Source organism: Mastacembelus armatus, chromosome 16 (genome assembly GCF_900324485.2).
Source record: "Mastacembelus armatus chromosome 16, fMasArm1.2, whole genome shotgun sequence".
Lineage (NCBI taxonomy): Eukaryota > Metazoa > Chordata > Actinopteri > Synbranchiformes > Mastacembelidae > Mastacembelus > Mastacembelus armatus.
This window is the reverse complement of record NC_046648.1, coordinates 14,789,823-14,810,646: the sequence shown is the minus strand read 5'-3', so window position 1 is coordinate 14,810,646 and position 20,824 is coordinate 14,789,823. Positions and strand designations below refer to the sequence as shown.

At 39.7% G+C, this 20,824-nt stretch overlaps 2 protein-coding genes across 2 annotated transcripts; one reads left to right on the top strand and one right to left on the bottom strand.

Annotated features, from left to right (window-relative positions):
- Window positions 1–159: 159 nt before the first annotated feature.
- On the top strand, window positions 160–9,762 carry erp44 (endoplasmic reticulum protein 44). Its single transcript, XM_026317664.2, has 11 exons — window positions 160–315; window positions 2,864–2,936; window positions 4,447–4,486; window positions 4,777–4,892; window positions 5,675–5,859; window positions 5,961–6,076; window positions 6,190–6,364; window positions 6,599–6,710; window positions 6,808–6,949; window positions 8,180–8,282; window positions 8,373–9,762. Exons 1-11 carry the CDS (start codon window positions 256–258, stop codon window positions 8,481–8,483), a joined length of 1,233 nt encoding a protein of 410 aa, XP_026173449.1. The 5' UTR covers window positions 160–255; the 3' UTR covers window positions 8,484–9,762.
- Window positions 9,763–10,408: 646 nt separating this feature from the next.
- Window positions 10,409–18,834, bottom strand: stx17 (syntaxin 17). Its single transcript, XM_026317665.1, is given in 8 exon segments — window positions 10,409–11,203; window positions 11,205–11,396; window positions 13,102–13,188; window positions 14,624–14,674; window positions 15,253–15,579; window positions 17,611–17,676; window positions 17,772–17,981; window positions 18,590–18,834. Coding segments are annotated over 7 exon segments (891 nt in total). The 5' UTR covers window positions 17,895–17,981; window positions 18,590–18,834; the 3' UTR covers window positions 10,409–11,158.
- Window positions 18,835–20,824: the final 1,990 nt, after the last annotated feature.

Genomic DNA, 20,824 nt, shown 5'->3' with positions numbered 1-20,824 from the left:
ACTACAATTCCCATTACTGTGGTACAGCGCTATATCGCCATTGTTGAAGTTTTCACCATACTTGAGATCCAGTGGTTTGAACGATTTCTAGACTACATTACCCATAAGGCCAAACGACTCCCAGGAAACGTTACTCACGTTTCCGTGGTCACCGTGAGACGAGCTCGCCATCAGTTTCCTGCTGCAGTGAGAAGAGCGGCGTCGAGACAGATTGGGAAGACTGAATTACACCACCTTTATTAATTATACTATACAATGAAACAGTTAGTAAAAATTCCCTCTCTCGATGTCCGCTTCGTTACGGTTATACTTCTGGTAAGCCTTTGCATCTCAGCTTTGTTATATTCCCTAACAGTTAGCTGCTTTAGCTAACGTTAGCTATGTAACGATGGTTAGCTTGCAGCTGCTCGCTAACCCATGGGTCTGCTGACATAAGACGTGGCTTTTAAAGTGGCTAAGGTCAGTGGAGAACCAGCTCACTCGCTGCTGAGATGCATAACCTTAGCCACTTCACTGGGAGGCCTTTTTAAATGTATTTCACCCAGCGACTTCCATAACTAACAAGTTATCAGCTGCAAAGTCAACTTAGCCGGTGTGTTGGACAGCGCTAGCCGTTATAACTACATGTTGTATATAACTGAGATATTACTCATGTGATTCTTAACATGCCGTTTGATCTTAACTTCAGAAATGGAGCTAAAGTTGGACTCGTGGTGACTTTATCGAGGAGTGAAGCACCCAACTAGCATTAGGGGCTGTTATAACACACTGACAGCGGGGGTATACTGCTAAGTTTTAGCATGGTTAAACTGTTGTGTTTATCTGAGGGGCTGCTCTGCGGTGTTTGCTAAAGGTTAATATTTGTAGATGCACAGCTCCACCAAGTTATTCCTGCACTCTCCGTGTGTCTGTGTGTCTCTCCGTGGGATGATCGCCGGTTGGTGAATTCCTCTGTTGTGGCTCATTCTTATTGGCTGACAACCCGGAACTAGACAAAGCGCAGTTTGGGCCCGAAATAAAACTTAAAACTTCTTCATGTGTTTCTTCAGGACTAAGCACAATAACTAGGTCAGATCATATCACAATGCAGCTGTGTCATAGTGTGTGTTGAAAGGGCACGGGGGAGTTCAGTTTGCAAATGAGCACAGGAAATGTTTTCTCAAGAGCTGATCAGTTGCACAGACAATATATCAGCAACTATTGTGATATTTGCTTAAGACTCTTTGTTTTTTAAAGAAATAGGCTACTATTTTGCTTTTCTTTACTAAAGTGTGACCATAAACCTAATAATTTGGGGTTTTGTCTTGTTGATTATATAAAGATGTCAGGCTCTGGAAAATGGTGATGGGCATTTGTCACAATTTACTGATGTTTTATAGACAAAACAAGCAATGAGTCATTTAAGAACCACACCACATTCACTGGTCCCAATCTGCCAGATGTGAGGACTGGTTGTATACAGTTTGTTAGTGTAAATGTAATATCTTTGATCTTTTGTTTGGACAGAAAGAAGCTGTTTAACATGACAAGGTGATGTAGGCATAGACTAGATTATTGTTTACCCAAGATCAGTGGAAGTAAAACTTGCAATCCAAATTTTACATTGGGAAATGTTTAAACAACACTAAACTAAGAGAAGGACAGATACTGTTAAAGTGCCTATGGGTTTCAGTGAGAGCAAAGTTCAGATACATATTAAGGTAACTCAGAAAAAGGATAAAACTGTACCAGCTCTGATTATAAACTGATAAGGAAGAGTGTCTTTTTTATAAGCCACATTGATATTTGTCACAGCGTCAAGGAGGATGGCTGTGATATATCTTATTTGCAGAAGAACTTGAGTAAGCACAGCTCACAGCAGATAAATAGAGGCAGGTATAAATGTAAAGCATTTTATTGGTACATAGTAATGCATGTCATTATGATGTAGGAATGTTTGGGATGTAACATTTTGATAATGCAGTCCTCATCTGTCTTCTTCTGTTACGACATCTGTATTGTTAAACACAGGCTCTTTCGGTAAAAGAGTTTACTTGGGCCACATTAGCCTACATATGTATGTATGTATTATTTTGGCATTCCTGCCTTTATTAGAAAGCATTTAGAAAAGAGGCAGAGAAAGAGAGAGGAGGTATAACATTGCCATTTTTGTAACTGCTACCAGGGCACTCCCCAGGGCTCTCCTCTCTAACCCTGATGTTCTTTTTCCCATTTTACTGTTCAGTGAATGTAATTTTAGCCCTTAGATTTTCTACTCTTTCGCTTTCATATCAGATTCTTTTTATACAGCACTACAGTCGGGGCAGATTCAGAATTCCCCAGCTGGTGCATCATAATTACAACCTTATCCTTATTTGAGTGATCCAGGACAGAAAATACAAGGAAGGAAAATGGACTCAAAAATGTATTTTTCTAAATTCCCCAGGCAACAGCTGTTATGTCAAGTGCAAAACTGTAATCATTTTCATGCACATAAAAAGACAGTTCCAAACAGTCAGGTCATACTGGTATTCAAGACAGAACACTGAAATTTGCATGTTGGTCTACAGGTAGGCCAAAGATGACATTGTTTACTGTACATTTAGCCCACTACCGGGAACTATTGACTGGGAGAAGAACCTTTAATGGAATAAAGAATCACTGGATAGACTACACCTCTCAGAATAAGCTTAGCACTGTTGTTGTTGTACTTATACATTGTGAGAACTGGTCAGAGCATAGATATGCAAGTGTGCTGACAAGCTTGTTTTTAGTCAGCGATCTTCATGGTCTTTTGTCACCCTCCCCCGCATAAATGCCTTGTCCACCATGTCTGCATTTTATGGTTTATTTGCTGATCTGTCTTTTACCTCTGCGTCTGTAGGTGATGGGCCTCTCTACTCCAGGACTTGCAGAAATCACCAGTCTGGACTCAGGCAACATTGATGATGTTTTAAGTAAGACATAATATTTTACTCTTAAGAATTTCTTTAAAGGAATGGTTTGACATTTAGAAAAATATACATATTTACTTTCTTGCTGTGAATCAAAGAACAAGTCACCGGCATTTGAAACCAAAGCCAGTGGTTGGTTAGCTTAGCTCTGTGTAATGGCTGGAAACTGCACATTCCTTGGATTTTTATTCTCAAACATCTTTCAGCAAGGCACCAAATAGGTGTATTTGCTTGTCTGTTTGCTTGTCTCTCTGTTAGTTAGCAGGCTTTCATTAAATCATTAAACAGATGTCTGTAAAATTGGGTGGCCAAGGATGATCTCTGGCCATTATGTAGTTAGTAGTTGGTGCAGATAGCACTATATGGAAAATACATATAACGATGTAAATGCACTTTGAGGACATAATGGATTCTGTTCAACACTTCTATACAAAAATCTACCCTAATACCCAGTGGTAAGTTTGTGATTGTATGTAACTTGTGGTCAAGCAAATACATATATTTGACTTTTCTGTGTTATTTTCCTAAGTAGTAGTCACTTCTCCATGTCCACTCTTCAGCTGTCCTTGTAATAAATCACCATTAAAAAAAAAAAAAAAAAAAAAAAGAAGGAGGTGGCAGAAATATTGGTGACATAAGAGGCAGTGATTGTAGCCCGACACCAATAGAATTTGGGTAAGCAATAGGAGATGGACAAGACACTATGGTTTATGGAGCCGGTCAGTTTGGTGTGACATTAATGTTTCAGAAACCTCTGTTCATGATTGGACACCAATATTTTTGGACAAACAGTGGGGATAATTTATATAATAGTACAAAAGACATAATGCAGCAAGTAGCAGTTTCTGGGGACCACTCAGGTTTATGTGTTATTTTCAAAGTGCACAATAAACCTTTGCATCAGACTTTGCTGAGAGTTGGATTCTTCATTTCCAAGTTAGAAGAACAGATTTACATTTCTCATGAGGCGTTCAATGGAAGCTCTTGACCTTTGAGAATTCTGCACAACAAACATTAAATCCCATTCTTCTTTTGGATACTAAACCATAGAGCAGAGCAGCCATTTAAATTTGTTTTTTTCTTCTGGGATCACTGCCATCACATCTGCCTGTCTGTTCATACTGGCCCCACCTATTCCTGTATGCTCAGATTTTTACCATTCCTACAAATTGTTCCAATATACATTGTGGTTATTAATATAGTTGGTTGACCTGGACCTGGAAAGGTATTCATTGGATTGTCTTCTAATTGCCACATTGTAGATGTGGCCTGTTTGATAGTCCTTTTCTTTGGTATGATAAATTCATTTATACAGTCAGTAGTCAAAAATTACTATTATTAAAATGCTCTGCATGTTCTTCTCTTTGATTTTATTCCCATCCAGTAACTGAAAACTGAGGGGCATATGATTAATTACTCCAATTAATTTTATTAGCAATTTATACAGTGAATGTATTCAATAATGTGTAGTGTCTTATATGGTTTTTCTGTTTTTGTGTGTGTTTCTTTGTAGATAATGCTGGGGTGGCATTAGTCAATTTTTATGCAGACTGGTAAGTGTGTTTTATTCTCATGGTTACTGGACCTCTCTATAGTATATCATATATGTTGAAATTGAGCTTTAATGTAAGGTGGAGACTTTGCTAAGATATATTTAAAGGGGTTTTACATCGTGTATCTGTTTTCCTGGTTGTTCTGATTAATCAGTGGATAATGTAACTGTTTTAGAAACATTTGACTACTTAGTCAAACACTGCAAAATATAGTCTAGTGGAAAAAAATCTACTTACAAATTGTGGCAAGACATTTGACCTCATACTACTCCTGCCATTTCCTACCGCAGGTGTAGATTCAGTCAGATGCTTCATCCAATTTTTGAGGAGGCATCCAATGTAGTGCGGGAGGAGTTCCCTGATACCACACAGGTGGTGTTTGCCCGTGTCGACTGTGACCAACACTGTGAGTATCATTGTCAATGAACACACTACCAAAACGATTTTTTTGTTGTTGTTGTTTAACTGTGTAATTTTGTTGTTGTTGTTTAACTTTTAACATGAAAAATAATGTGAAATGGTATCAGATTTATTGCAGAGTAACCATAATTTTGAAGCTGAAACTGGAAAATGGTTTAGATTACCATTGATATAAACAATTTCTGAAGTATTATCTGAAGTATTATAATTTGTAGTATTTGTGTATGTATTTTAAGATCCACCTCCTTAAATTGCTATAACACCCAAATTCTATTTACAGGAAACAAAAAACGGCAAGTACACACACACACACACACACACAATATTTGATGCACATATGTACACATAGATGTCCAGCACACCAAAGCAGAGACACATAAACCTCCAGCCTCAGCCTTTTGAGATAAAGCAAATTAAAGAGAATTATTGATGAACTGCAAACTGTTTGAAGACTAATGACAAAACTGCAGCTTCCTGTGAAGACTGGTGGCTTAGAGACACCCCACAGGGAGATTGACACCTGCCACATGCACATACACACATCCACTCATGCATTGTGTGCAGAGAGAATATTTACTCTTAGCAGGGGGCAGCTTTCATGTGGGAGATCAGAGCTCCGAGCTGACTGAAGGCAGTGTTTTCAGTCTGAGGTTTAACCACTGCTTTGCTCCTCATCCACCCATCCCCATGTGTTTTTACTTTGCTCCCCCCACTTTATCAATTGATTTGTCTTTCTTTACTTAACTTCTCCTCTGCCACTGTGTCTAGCCGACATTGCCCAGCGGTATCGTATCACCAAATACCCGACACTGAAGTTGTTCCGCAATGGGATGATGATGAAGAGGGAGTACAGGGGTCAGAGGTCAGTGGCGGCCATCGCTGACTTCATCCGGCAGCAACAGGTCGACCCGGTGAAAGAAATGCACTCGATGGAGGAGGTCAACACTCTGGATGTAAGTGGCAAATGAACACACTGTAAAAATACAGATTTACAGGTCATAAAATAAAATTATGTCATTTTTATTCTTAACATTTTTGTTTTCCTATCAAACAGAGAAGCAAGAGAAACATCATAGGTTACTTTGAGAAAAAGGACTCTGATAACTACCGCATATATGAAAAAGTTGCCAACATCCTTCGAGATGACTGCACATTCTTGGCTGCCTTTGGGTGAGCCACAGCACCATCTTTAGACCTGTGTGAACTTCAAAGATTACCCACTGTTTTAATGTTATTCCTCTGTTTGTATTTGTCACCATGAGTCTTTCTTTGCTGCTTTACAGTACTGTCTCTGAGTCTGAGCGCTTCAGTGGAGACAATGTGATCTACAAACCTGTGGGTGAGAGCATCCCTGACATGGTCTACCTTGGCTCACTCACCAACTTTGACCTGACCTACGCTTGGGCTCAGGACAAGTGTGTACCTCTGGTCAGGGAGATCACCTTTGAAAATGGAGAGGTTTGTTGCCTGCATTTGCATATCAAGCATCATCAGCATGATAATATGCTGGTTTGTTGTTCAGACATCAAATGTATAAATATGGAGATTTGGATGTACATAGATATTTACACTAAAAAAGGCCTGGAGTGGTTATTCATAGTGTCTGTTGCTAGTCCATCTGTTGAACCACGGAAAGGCCCCAACTCCATCTGTCTTTGACACTTGGTGTGTGTTTTTGTGTGTGTTTTTCAGGAACTGACTGAAGAAGGGATCCCTTTCCTTATTTTGTTTCATATCAAAGAAGACACAGACAGCTTAGAAAAGTTCCAACATGAAGTAGCTCGTCAGCTCATCAGTGAGAAAGGTAAGCATTGGTGACATTTTATACCTGTCAGGGATGAGGATTTGGACAAAAGTGGTGTTCATGTTCATTAGTCACAGTATTCTCTTCTCCTCCACAGGGTCTATAAACTTCCTTCACGCAGACTGTGATAAGTTCCGCCATCCTCTGCTCCATATACAGAAGACTCCAGCCGACTGTCCCGTCATTGCTATAGACTCATTCAGACACATGTATGTCTTCCCTGACTTTAAAGACCTCACGTAAGTACCACCTTTCACTTTGTCTATAAAAGGGTGTTGTGCCGTGTATATCTGTGCAACAATTTAATACTTCAAATTAAAGACCCAGAATCTTTTCAATATCTAATACATTTTTGACTGCATGGTTAATTCGTACAGTGCTGTTTCATTTGTTATACCATTGGTATGGGCTGGTTTATTATAAAAAGGAATAGCCAAATACAAATGAAAACTCACCACAAAGGCACCTGTAATTAATAAATGGATCATTCCAATATCAAATAGCTGTGATAAATTCAGCGCTTTTGGACATTTTTGAGCAATTGTTGCCAGATACTGGTGAGCTGAATAATATAATATACCCCTATGTGAAATTATTCGTAACAAGATCTTCTTAAATTAAGTTAATTTCATTACACACAGAGACAGACACATACAACACAATCCACTGTGCGCTGAACACTAGAAAAATGTCACACCTCCTAAAATCTGTCCTTTATGAATGGGCAAAGACAGTGGAGCTAATGTGACATGATTTGGCACGTGCAATAAGTGCTAAACTAATCCAGTCTAATCTAATTTACTCTTATTTATTTTGCCCCAAACCACTTCATCCCCCCCCACCACAATTCCCAGAGTCTGATCAGATAGACAGAAGCCGCGAGGACTGAACAGCCTCCACAACCTAATTACATCACATCACCACACGTGTGTGTGTGTGTGTGTGCATGCGTGCGCGTGCGTGCGTGCTTGCGTGCTTGTTTGGCACATGGGGTTAGCTGTGACTGGGGACCAGCTCCACCTGTGTGATATGACAACAGCTCATGAGTCGTTGTTAATGAGCACACTTCACGGCGTTGATATGGATTAATGTTCCTTCATGACATGTCCGCAGGGACTAGTGTCCCCTTTGCTGCTGCCACCACAAGCTGTTGTCTCATATCAGTGGTTAAGTTCAGGCAGGTCTGTCTTTAATGTTGCACTTTGTATGTAGGAATGTTTTTGTCAAACACGCAGTTAATGTGCCTATAAATGAAACACTATATGTGTGATTTTCTTTAAATTTTCTCTTGAGTGGTCCTGACCTGCCATTTGTTCTTGCCACTTGAAAATGCAAACCATAAAGAATCATAATAATGCCTTAATCAATTTTTGTACTCTTCTGTACTTAATATGAGCAGACCTCACAGAAAAGGGTAATTGAAAAATACTTGTGCATGATGTCCAGAGTGTTTCTCTGTGTTTTTGTAGTGTTCCTGGCAAGCTGAGACAGTTTGTGTTGGACCTTCACTCCGGAAAACTTCACAGAGAGTTTCACCATGGTCCTGACCCCACAGACAGCACTCCCGGACAGGTCAGACAGCACACACCACAGAGTCACTGAAAGTCGTGTTTGCTATGTCCTGTGAAATTTAATTGTTCTGAATTTGATATTTTCCTTCAGGAGGAAATGGGAGGAGAAGTGGCCAGCAGCCCCCCAGAGAGCTCGTTCCAGAAACTGGCACCCAGCGAGACTCGCTACACCATCCTCAGACGGGACCGTGATGAGCTGTGACCTCAGTTGCCTTCCAGTTATCCTGTGACTCAATGCCACGCCCTGGGGTCAGGGAGGAGATTAGGGTTGGGCTAGGCCAGCGGAACAGAACAGCAACACCCAACACCCTTACTGAGAAAGATATGGAAGAGGAGGATGAAGCGGGAAGTAGAAGATAAATTGGAGAAAAAAAGGGGAATACAGCCCATTACACAACCATGTTGGAATAACCTATATTTTCATAACTCTTTCATGTACAATTTTTATTTTGGATTAAACAGATGGGGTGCTAAGAAGAAAATTTGTTTGGGCGGGCAGAGAGTTAGGGGCATTAGGACGTAAAGAGAAGTGTTTTTACTTTTATGTTTTGGAACTTGTAAATATGTTTGTTGTACATGGGAGTCTCGTTGGTCTAAATTAAATGCAGAGTTTTCTTTATTTTAATCCTTTCTTTTTCATCACCCTGCTTTTTGTAGGAAAAAACAGCACCCTCCCTCCTTTTCTTCCGTTCTTATCTGTGGGTAATCGAGTTCAGCCTGTCTGATAGGAGACGCTTGTCCAGTCTCGATGACCTCATGGCTGCATCTCAATATGACCAACTCTAGTGTAATTCATTTGTATAGCAAAGCTACAGCAATATGCCTGTTTGAATTATCACCATATGTTCTCCACATACAGTTCAGAAGGAATAGAAAAATATTTTGAAAAACCTAGTACAAGTATCATCATTTCAAACCAAAACAGTTCTACTCCAGCGTATTGAGATGCATCCCTTCTCTCCTGGGTACTAAATAGTGATAGATTATGATGTCTGACAGTGCTTATAAAAAGTATTCACTCTATTGGACCTTAATATGTTTTACCTTTTTTACCGCTGAATCACAGTAGGTGTAATTGGGTTTTTTTTTTTTTTTTTTTAATGTTAACAATCAACAAAAGTACTGTAATGTCAAAATGAATGAGCTGTTAGAACATCATACTAGTCTAATTCTGCAGATTACCAGAAACACAGCATCCCCACCATGAAGCCTGCTGGTGGCAGCATCATGCCGTGTGGAAGCATCTCTGCAGCAGGCCCAGAATGGCTTGTGATGGTACAAAGGGTTGAATGAAAGAGGCAAAAAGCAAAAGAACCTCGCAATATATTATCATCATCATTAATAGAATTACTATTTTTAAGGAAGACATACAGTTAAACTTAAAGCCAGATTAACACAGGAACAACATGAAAACCACCATGTTCCATACCAATCTGTAGAAATTACATTTGATATTTATATTAAAAGAGTCTTTCTGCTGATCAGTGTCTAAAAGTCTAATTGAATCCATATGAGTAAACCAGGAAATTATGAAACGGTCAAACTGGGCTAAGTTTTCATAAGCAAATTTTTTGTCATAACACTTCTGAGTTGTGTTCCTGGGAATCAGAGAAAAGAGAAAATGTTCTGAAATGATGTACTTTAACATGGTAATGAATATATGAAATGGCTGTTTATTGCTGTTACCTGTTGTCAGATGTGTAATTGTGCTGCATTAGGAAAGACTGCATCCTTCCCTGTGTTTTTAGAGTTTAGAGACGAGGGGAAAATATTCGGGTGAATGGTGGAAATTTAGTCTACCATTTTATATGAGTCCCCTTTAAAACTGGGTTTGTCTCTTTATGTCTTTCAGGTTTTTGGTACAAGTCTAGATTCCTGAGATCCAGAGAGTGTGAATGAGTATGGGAGCCCATTACTGTGCACCCTGTCCTTCCATAGACGCCAACAGATACCTGCATAGTGATATATCAGCTCCACATACAGAACAGCAACAGCAAGGAGTGGGTGATATTTCTATACAAGTCAATTGAGGGGAAGAAGAGTAAAATAATGAAAAAGTAAATTAAAAAAACGTTTTTATAGGATGTTTTATCTAATGCTTTAAATATCTGTCTCTGGACTTCACCGTGGTCATTCTTCTGTAAAGAAGAGAAACATTTTATTGGGCAGAAAAACAGCAGCAGTGCAACCAATACATGTCAAGTTCTTAAAACCCAGTCTCTGAAGTGATCTAGGCAGTGGCACTTTGGTGTGTTTTGTGCAATTTTGTTCTCACACTTGGCGAAACAGATCTGTATCTTTATACAGCATGATTTATATAAACACAGAAGCAGCAGCACTTTACATTGAGTAAATGTAACACCACAGTGGTGTTAGGCAAAAACATTTTCTCCACAAATCATTCTTATTGTAGTCCCAGTTGTATACCTGTTCACATTGGTTCTATCTTCTGCATTAAGGAAAATCGTGGCATAATATTAGGTAAATTTGCAGTCTGGTAAGGAAAATATCCTGTCTGTTAATTGATTTGGTGCCAAAGACTTCTTTTAGCAAGAGAGGTGCTCACAGCCATGTCAGGCTTGTCCAGCCACACACTAAAAACTGGGTTCATAATAAAACAAAACAAAATGTTAAACGTAAAATAAGATTCATGTCCTCACACAAACAGCCTTCACACTTTAACGTCAAAGCCTTAGGTAAGGCTGTTGTTACACATATGTTTTAAAGCAGTGCTTGGCAACAGATGTTCTTGGAGACGACATCTAATGCTGAGTCTCTTTGTGCTTCTGATCGATCAGTCAAATGGTCAATCAACACATGAATCTCAGTCATCAGCAGCAGTAGTCAGGGAATTGTTGGGTCATGTCAATGCTTAACTCAAGGTTCAGCTGGTGGTTCTGGTGGTGGTGCTGTCAGTTTCTTTCATTTGCAGATCCACTTGGCCTTTACGGTGTTTCTGGACCAGGCTGCCTCCAGCGAACCCGAGGGCACCCCCTCCCAGCGCAGCAGCCACCCCTGCAGCTTTGAACCCAGCCAGCAGACCAAGTGGGCCTCCTAATACACCGCCCAGCAGCGCCCCAGCAACTGGCAACACAGCCAACTTGTAGCCCACCGCCTACACAGACAAGAGTAAGAGTTGGCAAGAGTTCAATTTAACACACAGATACACACACCTTTAGCCCTTTGTGGCTTTGTGACAGTGTGTGATAGAGTTTGGATGTGTCTATCCTTTCATGATCACACATCAACCCATGGAGGGAGCGGGGGGGGGGGGGGGGGGTGACACAAATAAATGTAAATGTAAACCAACACTTCCACAGCTGCATCAAAGCATTTTCATTATCTTCATTTAGGCATTTAGCAGAAATCAGAGATGTGGCCTGTGTGTTATTACGGCTGTTATCATCAGAGTAGAAGGTGCTCTTTGCTGATGGCAATTAATGACTGATTTTCTGACCATTCTCACTCACTAACACACACACACACACACACACACACTTGATTAACACCTTACTATTAAATTAATCTAGTTCAAAAGCAAGCTTGCTTGCCCCAACCCCTGTGGTGGTTATAGGAATTTTAATTTAATCTGAGCTGAGTTAAAAGGGTTCTGGTACAGGTTGCAGAGGATAGAGGAAATGTGGGTGTTATATGACAACATGTATGTGTGTGTGTGTGTAATGCCATTTGACCTGATGACAGATTACAAACTTTCAAATACTTCAAATCATCGCCTCTTATATGCTTTATCTCCATGTTAGTCTGGTCTAATGTGCAGCCCACTACACCGGCAATCTCACAGACAGGTCAACCTTTGCTTTTTTCACCACTGACATGAATTTATTGTACATGAACAATTTCCAAAAAATATTTTATTATTTGATGGATTTAATTCTTAAATATCAAGTTTAAATTTTTTTTTACAGGTTTTAAAGGCCTGGGTCATATATTTTTATACAAAAAAGTCATTTCTTCTTTTTTCTTACTTACCTTCATTGATAACTGGTATATATACAAATCAAATGTTGTATATATACAACATTTGAGTATCTGTCAAATGTTGAGTATCTGTTTTGGTGAATTGACAGCTGCAGTAAAAGGCTGTGTAAACATCTATTAAAATGCTTCTTTTTTATTAGGGCTGTCAAGTGTTAGCATCTACAGGTTTCTGTTGCACACAAGAATCATGACTCAGTGTCATCACCATCTCTGAATGTCTGTAATTACACAATAATTACTTCACACCTTCCTCATTATGTTCCTAAAGGTGTGAGCAAAACAAAGGTAAAAATGGAATATCCAAAGTTAAGGAAAAAACAAACAATTCTTAGAAGAAAATTGCTGGCACTGGTGCGTGTATGTTTGTGTATATTTTAGTTTGAGAAAAACAGGTGATTCATTCTGCGCAGTACAGACAAAAAGTTCAACATTTCAAGTGTGTAATATGTGTGAAAGCCACTGAGTTGTCCTTCTGAGTTACACTCAGTGCAATGTGTACTGCTCTGACAATGGAAGTCTGAATGCTGCTCCTAAACTATTAAACAGTCATTCAAACCTCTCCTTAATGCTACACACACAAACACATAGACCCTCTCTTGTCAACCCGCTCATCCTACCTCTCTATCACTCTTCCTTCCCTCCACTCCTCTTTACCCCTCTCCTCTCTCTATTTCCTTAATTGCAGCTTTCCTCCGTATTCGAATGGATCAATAGGGACAAGCGCTGTGGAATGGCTGGGAGGCAAAGTGCCATCGATCTCCCAAACACCACAAACACACACACACACACACATCAGATCATCAGGACACACACGCACATACCTTCCCCAGGCTCTTGGTCCCCTCCTCCACGTTGGCAGCGGCTGTGTTGACATTGTCCTCTATGCTGTCAATCTTCTCCTGCTGGGACTGGTGCACAGGGGTTAGACACACACAATCACACCTTAACACACATACAAGCAAGCGCCAGTGCATACACACATGTGAAACAGTAACCACCTGTTGTGTACTTTTGTGTGTTACTCTTGTCCAAACTTTTCTCCGCAGCACAAGATAACATGGGAAAGGTGTGTATGAGCGTCTATAGCGGATTCAAGGAAGATTAAAATGGGGGTGGGGCCATAGGGTTTGTGTGTTTGTGTGTGGCATTCTGTAGATCTCATGAAATATTCAGAGTGGCAGCTGTCTCTCTCCATGTGAGGGCTAGATGGACACACTGACCAAACAACAACCAGACCACTTTTTCCTCTCCTTCCTCACCTTTCCTCAGTACTGCTTCTTCCTCTAAACCTAAAGTCAAGTTTTTTTGGCTTTGTCCCTTTTTACTGCTTCTTGCAACATCCCCATGTTAAGGCTATAGTAGGATAGTTAGTAATTCTTTTATTGTTCTTATTTCATAACATAACAATCTCTGTTTTGATGAAATTAAATCAACTGCAAACCTCATATTTGTTTAGCTTTTATTAAAAATGATAAAATAAATAAAATAAATAAAAAGGCCATTTTAGGACTACAGATTATATTCAAGTAGTTCTGCCCCCATTACTGACATTTTACATTGTAAAAAGCTAGGTGATCATAAGAAATACTTACTAAATTAATAACTTAATACTGTATGTCAGGTTTAACCTTAGGACAACTCTAGAAAATAAAAAAAATACAGATAAGCACAACAGTATGCAGACAAACACCGGAACAGCCACTAACATGACGCATGTACAGACACAACCACACACTCACACTCACTCAGTATTTCCACTGTGGCTAAGCGCTGGAATATTATTCCCCTAACGGCCTCTTTCACCCTAGAGACACCACAACAACATGTCTATGCTCTTTCTGCCCCCTTCATGGCTCTGTTTTTTCACCCTAAAGAAACTACAACTTCACTATCTCTCTTTCAGTCTTTCCTTCACCGAGCCTCCCTTCTTCTCTCTCTATCCCTGAGGATAGAGTGATAACTTGAGATGTCCGTTCTCCACCTGCTCCGATGTATCCCTTGTTCCTCTCATAGCCCCCCGTGGACAACCCACTAGTCTCACCCCCAAATCCTCCCTGTCTCCCCTGACTACTCCTCAGTCTCTCCTCTTGCCTGAGTGTAGGCACTCTGGGGCCCCAGCAGCAGCAGCTGATCTTTGTAACCTCCTCTCAGCGGAGAGACTTACCAGGCAACACAAGCGTACATGGTCAAATACACACCACTTCCTGGAAATGCTACAGGCTAACTGCTTCTGTCGCAGTGTTTCTGTTCATAGAGGTAGGTGTGCACACACGTAGATAGAGAATTGCATACAAAGTTGAAATATAGCAGCAAAAAAGCACAAGACAGAGTGCTTGTACTCACGTGGACGAGCAGAGAGAACTCCGTCACCAAACCACTCAGCCCCTTCAGATCCTGAGAAGAAATAAATTACCGTATTTATTTCATGATGCTTATAAAAGAAATTGCGGCAGACGGACAATAGCATTAACTAATGAGAGTGAATTGTATTGTCAGTTAGGTACATTACATTAAAGCAGAATCAAATAAGTCTGTAGGAACAGGTTAGTCAAAGATAACATAAATAAACACATCATGCAGTTTTAAAAGCTTGTATTATATATCTGCATTATGTGTTTACTTGTGTTATCTTTCACTAATAATTAAATTTGTTTGATGATCTGAAACAAAGTGTGACAAACACATACAGACACAAAAAAATAAGAAATCAGGAAGGGGGCCAACACTTTTTCACACCACTGTAGCTGTTTCAGTTTCAGGGTCCTACTGCTGTCGCACTAAATTGACTTATTGGGACACTTGTATACACTAAAGAGTAGCAGTCATGGATGTTAGGAATACAATGTAGTGCAGTCTAACAATAAACCAATAACATAAAATACATGTTAAAAAAAAAAAAAGTATGATTGCTTCACTACAAGTTACTGTTCAACAATGCTGTGTTGGTAGCAAAAGAATCCAGACATCCAAACCTCTTCCAGGTTCTCCCAGGATTCAGCTGCACTTTGATCTGCAGGGATTTCTGGAAGGTTCATCTGTGTTTGCCTGCCAGACACAGGCTCCTTGCCCACATTGTCATTGGCATGGCAACTGCTGGGCACACAGCTGGATGTCTGAGCGCCAGGTGTTAGTGCTGGTGTGGACTGATGTGCAGAGTTAGAGTGCAAAAGCAGGAAATCGTGGGCAGCTGATGAAGCCCTGTCTCGGACTGGCTTGACAAGCACTTCCAGGGCGTGAGCGTCTTCAGCATGGACCCGAGCACACAGCTTCTCCATCTCTCTGATGTTCGCTCTTAGCTGCTGCAGTGAGACAGAAGAGAAGCAGGTTGCTTAGTGAAACTGAGTGTCATGCCTGAAAATTTTAGATAAGACATGGATTGAAACACAGACAGAATAGCGAAACCCTTGATTAACCAACACATTAACTAGACAAAGCTTTGATTAAATCCACAGAGTAGAAAAAAACCTATATAATACATACAGCTTAACAATCTATTACAATGATATAAATATGTTTCATGTTAATACATACAGGACCCAAAATTAACAATAAATTATCACTAAATACAAGTAAACACTCTAAAACAGAAGGAGATACAATAAATGACCTATTATTCTAATAAGCAACTACATAAGTAAATATGTATGAATATAATGTCTTCTAAAGCCTCCTGAGAATGAGAGTACTTGGTTTGTTGGCCCAAGTTGTAAAGAAGTGCACCTGCTGACAAGTGGAGCATCCCAGTTACTGTTCTAGCAATGGGCTGAGTGTGCATTGGTGGGGACTTAATAAGGTTCAGATATGAGGCTGGGGATAACAAGCCCTCTCATCCCGTGATGCCCTGAGGGTGACAGGAGGATTACATCCCAACCATCAGCCCTCCAGGCCATAGCATGACCCAGGCTCGGGGGGTCAGTGGGCTGCCGATAACAAATTCCGCTAATTACACAACATGAATAAACACACATGCATACACTGGTCGTCACATGCATAACACTGAAAAACACACCAATTAACACCAAGGCAATCAGGTCAGGCACCTATCAACCTGCAGATTAACCGTGACTGTACGTAGCGCAAACACACGGAGACCAACCTACCACATACTTAATAGCAGATATTCATTATAAAATAGTATTGATTCAGCTCCCTTGTTTCCAGCATTTGTTGTAGCTGCTGTGGTAAAGGTGGGGGGCACTAAGTCACTAAACTTGGTGCAAGGATAGTGGGAGTGCATGTCAATCATCAGAGAATGCAGTCTATCTTTCTGGTGGGAGGGACTCAGGACACATGGATATAGGGAAATATGATAAACAGGCAAAAAGAAAGGACTCTTGTATATATGAAACAGAAGCGCATATGTGCACACACAACTAAAGCACAGTAAACTAACCCCTACTCTAGATTAACACCATGAAGACATGGGAAAGCACTCTTTGGGTGTCCCTGGGGTTTGTAGGATATTGGTGAGAGATAGGTGTGCGCCTGTTTGGAGTTATTTCACCTTCCGAGACATGGTGGCTTCCAGGCAACAACATCCCTCGAGGCAATTTATACCCACCATGTGAACAAGAATGCATGTACTTAGACACACGCAAGAGATGGCCCATTTGAGGTTTGGTAGCAGCTCTTCTTGTCCTGATTTTTTTTAAAGCTAGAGTGAATTTCTACACAAAGTTGATTTAGTTATTATTAACTAATCCAGTCTTTTTCACATGTATGTGCAGCTTTTGTATAAAAACAGAAGGTAACATTTTCTGGAAAAGCTAATTCTAAATAAATTTTACATTTATTTTGCTTTTGACCACGTCACATGCCTCAGTTGTCATAGTTTGATTGTAATCTCATCACCTGTAATGTAATAATGGGTGGTCAGATATGGGAGAAGACATTGACCCCTGTGTATATTTACATTATTTATGTCATTTTTATGTTTGTTATTTTTCAGCTGAGTGTTATTCCAGACAATCGTCATTTCTTCATTGTAGTCTGGTATCGTTCAGCATGTCAGACATGAATGAAACATCTATTCAAGTAGGTTCCTTTTTCTTAACTATACTTAAGTGGACAAAGACAATACTCACTGCCCTGCCACTGGTCTTTACTTTGATTTTTAACTGGAAAAAGTTGGTAGCCAGAAATCAGGAAGCTGCAAATTTTTCAAAAACTGAGCTCCCATATGTTTCAGGCAGTTTGTAACAAAAAGTATGTTCTTCAGTTTCAGGATAACGCTTCCTCAGGAATTTAGAGAGGTGGTGAGTCACATCATCATCTACACAATCATCAGATTGACTAAGATAACAAACGCCTCTACACCACTTGCCTCATACCTGTACTGTTCTGCTGGCATTTATATGCTCCTGATGAAGACGGTCCCACTGCTGGTTATGTTGGTACTGTGAAAAAAACCCCAAAACAAAACAGTTACTCCAGAAGTAACAGTGTGGAAGTGAGGGTGCAATTGCATGTCCAGCCAGATTTCAGCCATCACCTTGAGTATATTATTGTGGTGTTTCTGCAGTCTCTCCAGGTCCGTGGGTAGAGCCACTTTAATGAACTTGTGAATCGGTGCCTCCAGGCGCCTCAGTGTCAGCTTGTTGCTCTCCTTTGCCATGTGCCCTGCTGACTGCCCACAGCCAACACCTCTGTGTAACTTTAGACACTGCACCTGCTCAGCTTTATCTATCTGCCCCCACAGACACTGTAAATATCAGCAGAGTATGATTTTAATAAATACTTAAATCAAATTAATAAACTCCATGACACATGCAAGTCTGCCCACACATCTAAAATTGGCACCGCCATAAGATGAATACAATATTTTCTTGCCAACATCCTCTCAGTTAAAAGAGTAGCTGAAGTATTACTTCTGATATATGGCTGTACAACATATATGCTGAAGTTATTATTCAATTGGTTAGTTTTCAGAAACTTAACTAACAATTTGGACAATCAACATAATTGTTTATGTTATTTATCAAGCAAGAATGCCAAACATCTTTGGGTTCAATTTCCTATATATGAGAATTTGCTACGTTTTTCTATGTTGTGTTATTTAAAATAAAATATCTTTGGGTTTTGGACCATTTAGGACAAAACAAACTATTTTAATACATTACACTAAATTCTAGGAAACACGAATAAGCTTTTTTCACTATTTTATGATGTTTTCTAAACTAACAATGGATGTTTTGAATAGTAACAGCGGCTAAAGAATTAAACAAGCAGACTTTAGCTGATAGCTAAATGCTGGAGCTAACAGGTCCGTGTGCTGATCAATAACATTTTAGACGATATCAATCAACTTACCCATTTATCGAAAATTACCTACTGTGGTCAACCACCTTTGCGACAAACGAAACTTAAAGGACATACGACGACACTTACCAGAGAAAATACAACTCAGTTATTTAAATTATATTCGATAAAGATGGTTGGGAGCCTCCATACTGTTTGAAAATTAATATTTAGCCACATTTGCTAATTTTCATCGTAGCTTTCGTTTTGTTTCTGGGAGTTTGTTGTTTGTAAACAACTCTCTTCCCAGTGCATCCACGAATAGTTTCCGACTTCTACCAGCAGCCACAACACATTTTGTTCCCCATCACCGTGTCCAAGATAGTGTCCATAACAAAAGTCATTCAGGTAGAATCAAAATAATTCTGTGACGACTTGAAGTGTTTAGTTTTTGTATTAATCATATTTGATCGTGTTTTTTGGATTCAGAAAGGACAGACACAAAGTCTAAAACACAATGTGTGTGTGAAGTATTTAAAACACACACACACACACACACACACCACATTTTACCGTCAGAGCTTTCAAAATTAAATTCTATTTATTTCCATTCAAAAATGTCCTAATTAATAAAAGCCAGGACTGTAGCAACCATAGGACACAGTTTGTGTCTTAACTGGGCTTAACATAGCTGCTAATTTAGGGTTAAAAAGGCTATTTTGCACACATATGTATGGGTTATTTATGGACTAATACTAAGACTGAATATTTAGACTACATACCCCTGAATCTCTATACAGTGAATACATTTTTAAAAATAATTGTATTCTCACTCATCAGCATGTTAACCACAACAAAGAGAGTTAAAGAAGTTAAAGGACATATAGATGAACAGTTAAATTGATAAACACATTTGTCTGTGATTTTGTGACTGGTCAAAATTTTCATAGGTGGGTGGGGTTTTGCTGAGGTCTTTGGACTTTACAACCACAGAATTTCCAAAGTCCTGGGTACAACCCTTCTTTGGGGTTATTATTCTACATTCGGAAGTATTGTGAATGTGACAGTGGGGTCACACTGTGGCAGCAACTACTGAAAAGAATTGCAGCCTTCTATTAAAAATGTATAAATGGTTAAAAAAATGTGTTTCAGTAATACATAACAGATAGACTAATAGTGTCAATATGGTAAAATATGAGCTATGACAAAATATGATAATTGTCTAATCAGGTCACACACCCTCACCCAACACCACTGAATAACACAGATCTGGTTCTTAAAACTTATAATTACTTATTAGAGGTAATAGCAATGAGGTGTAGTATTGAAATTTTCCAAAGATTTAGTTTTCTTTGTCCTTTCCATTTAGCTTTTAACAGTTGGCAGCATGTATAAATAGCATCACTCCTGTGGAAAGAAACATTAAGAGTGATATTTTTGTCTGTACTGTGTTTGGAAGAGAAATAGAGAGAGATTTGGGGTTCCCCCTCCTCTACGCTGAGATCAGCTTGTGTGAGTGGGTCTATTGCATGTTTCCACTTCTCTTCTTTGGCACCTTTTACCTTTGACATTTAGGCCAACCCCCCACACACTCTTCCCTCAGCGGATGCTCCATGCGAGGGGCCACAGTCAAACACACAGTCCCCAGCTACAGGGGATTTCCCCTGGTGCTGTACATATATGTGTGTGCCTTTGTTTGTGTGTCTGTGTGTGTGCCTCTCTGTCCACTTCCAGGGGACTCCCAGAATTACAGACTGAGGGGGAGAAACAAAGCTGACAATGAAAGTCTAAATAGCAAATCATCAAAAATGTTTGGGTTCATGTGTCAGCCTCTGTGTTTGTGTGCTTAAAGTATGTATTTGTGTGTATGTGTGCTCAGGAGAACTCATGCTGTTGACTTCAGTCTAATCCAGGAAGTTTGTCACCAGGAGAGGAAGCCAGCTGGGAGTTCTGTTCACATCTTACTGTTTTTAAAGCAGGTGACATCCTGATAGCACAGTGGACAGTTTGACTTGGCATGTGACAGATTGCTTGCATGCACAATATCATGACACTGAAAAACAAAGCAGGTGATAGAAGCTTAGTCATTAATTTTGTTATTTGTTGTTAAAAAAGGTCTATAAACCCACACGTCTGTCTTCATATCCAAATTTTCATATCATGACAGTTTGACAGAAGTCAACAATGTTAGCCATATCGAGAGAAATTGCTGTTTTTTTTATGTGTGTGCATGTGCATATTTATTTGTGTGTGTATGCGTGTGTCCTAAGGGGACCTCTAATTAAGACTCTGGGGGTATCTGCTATC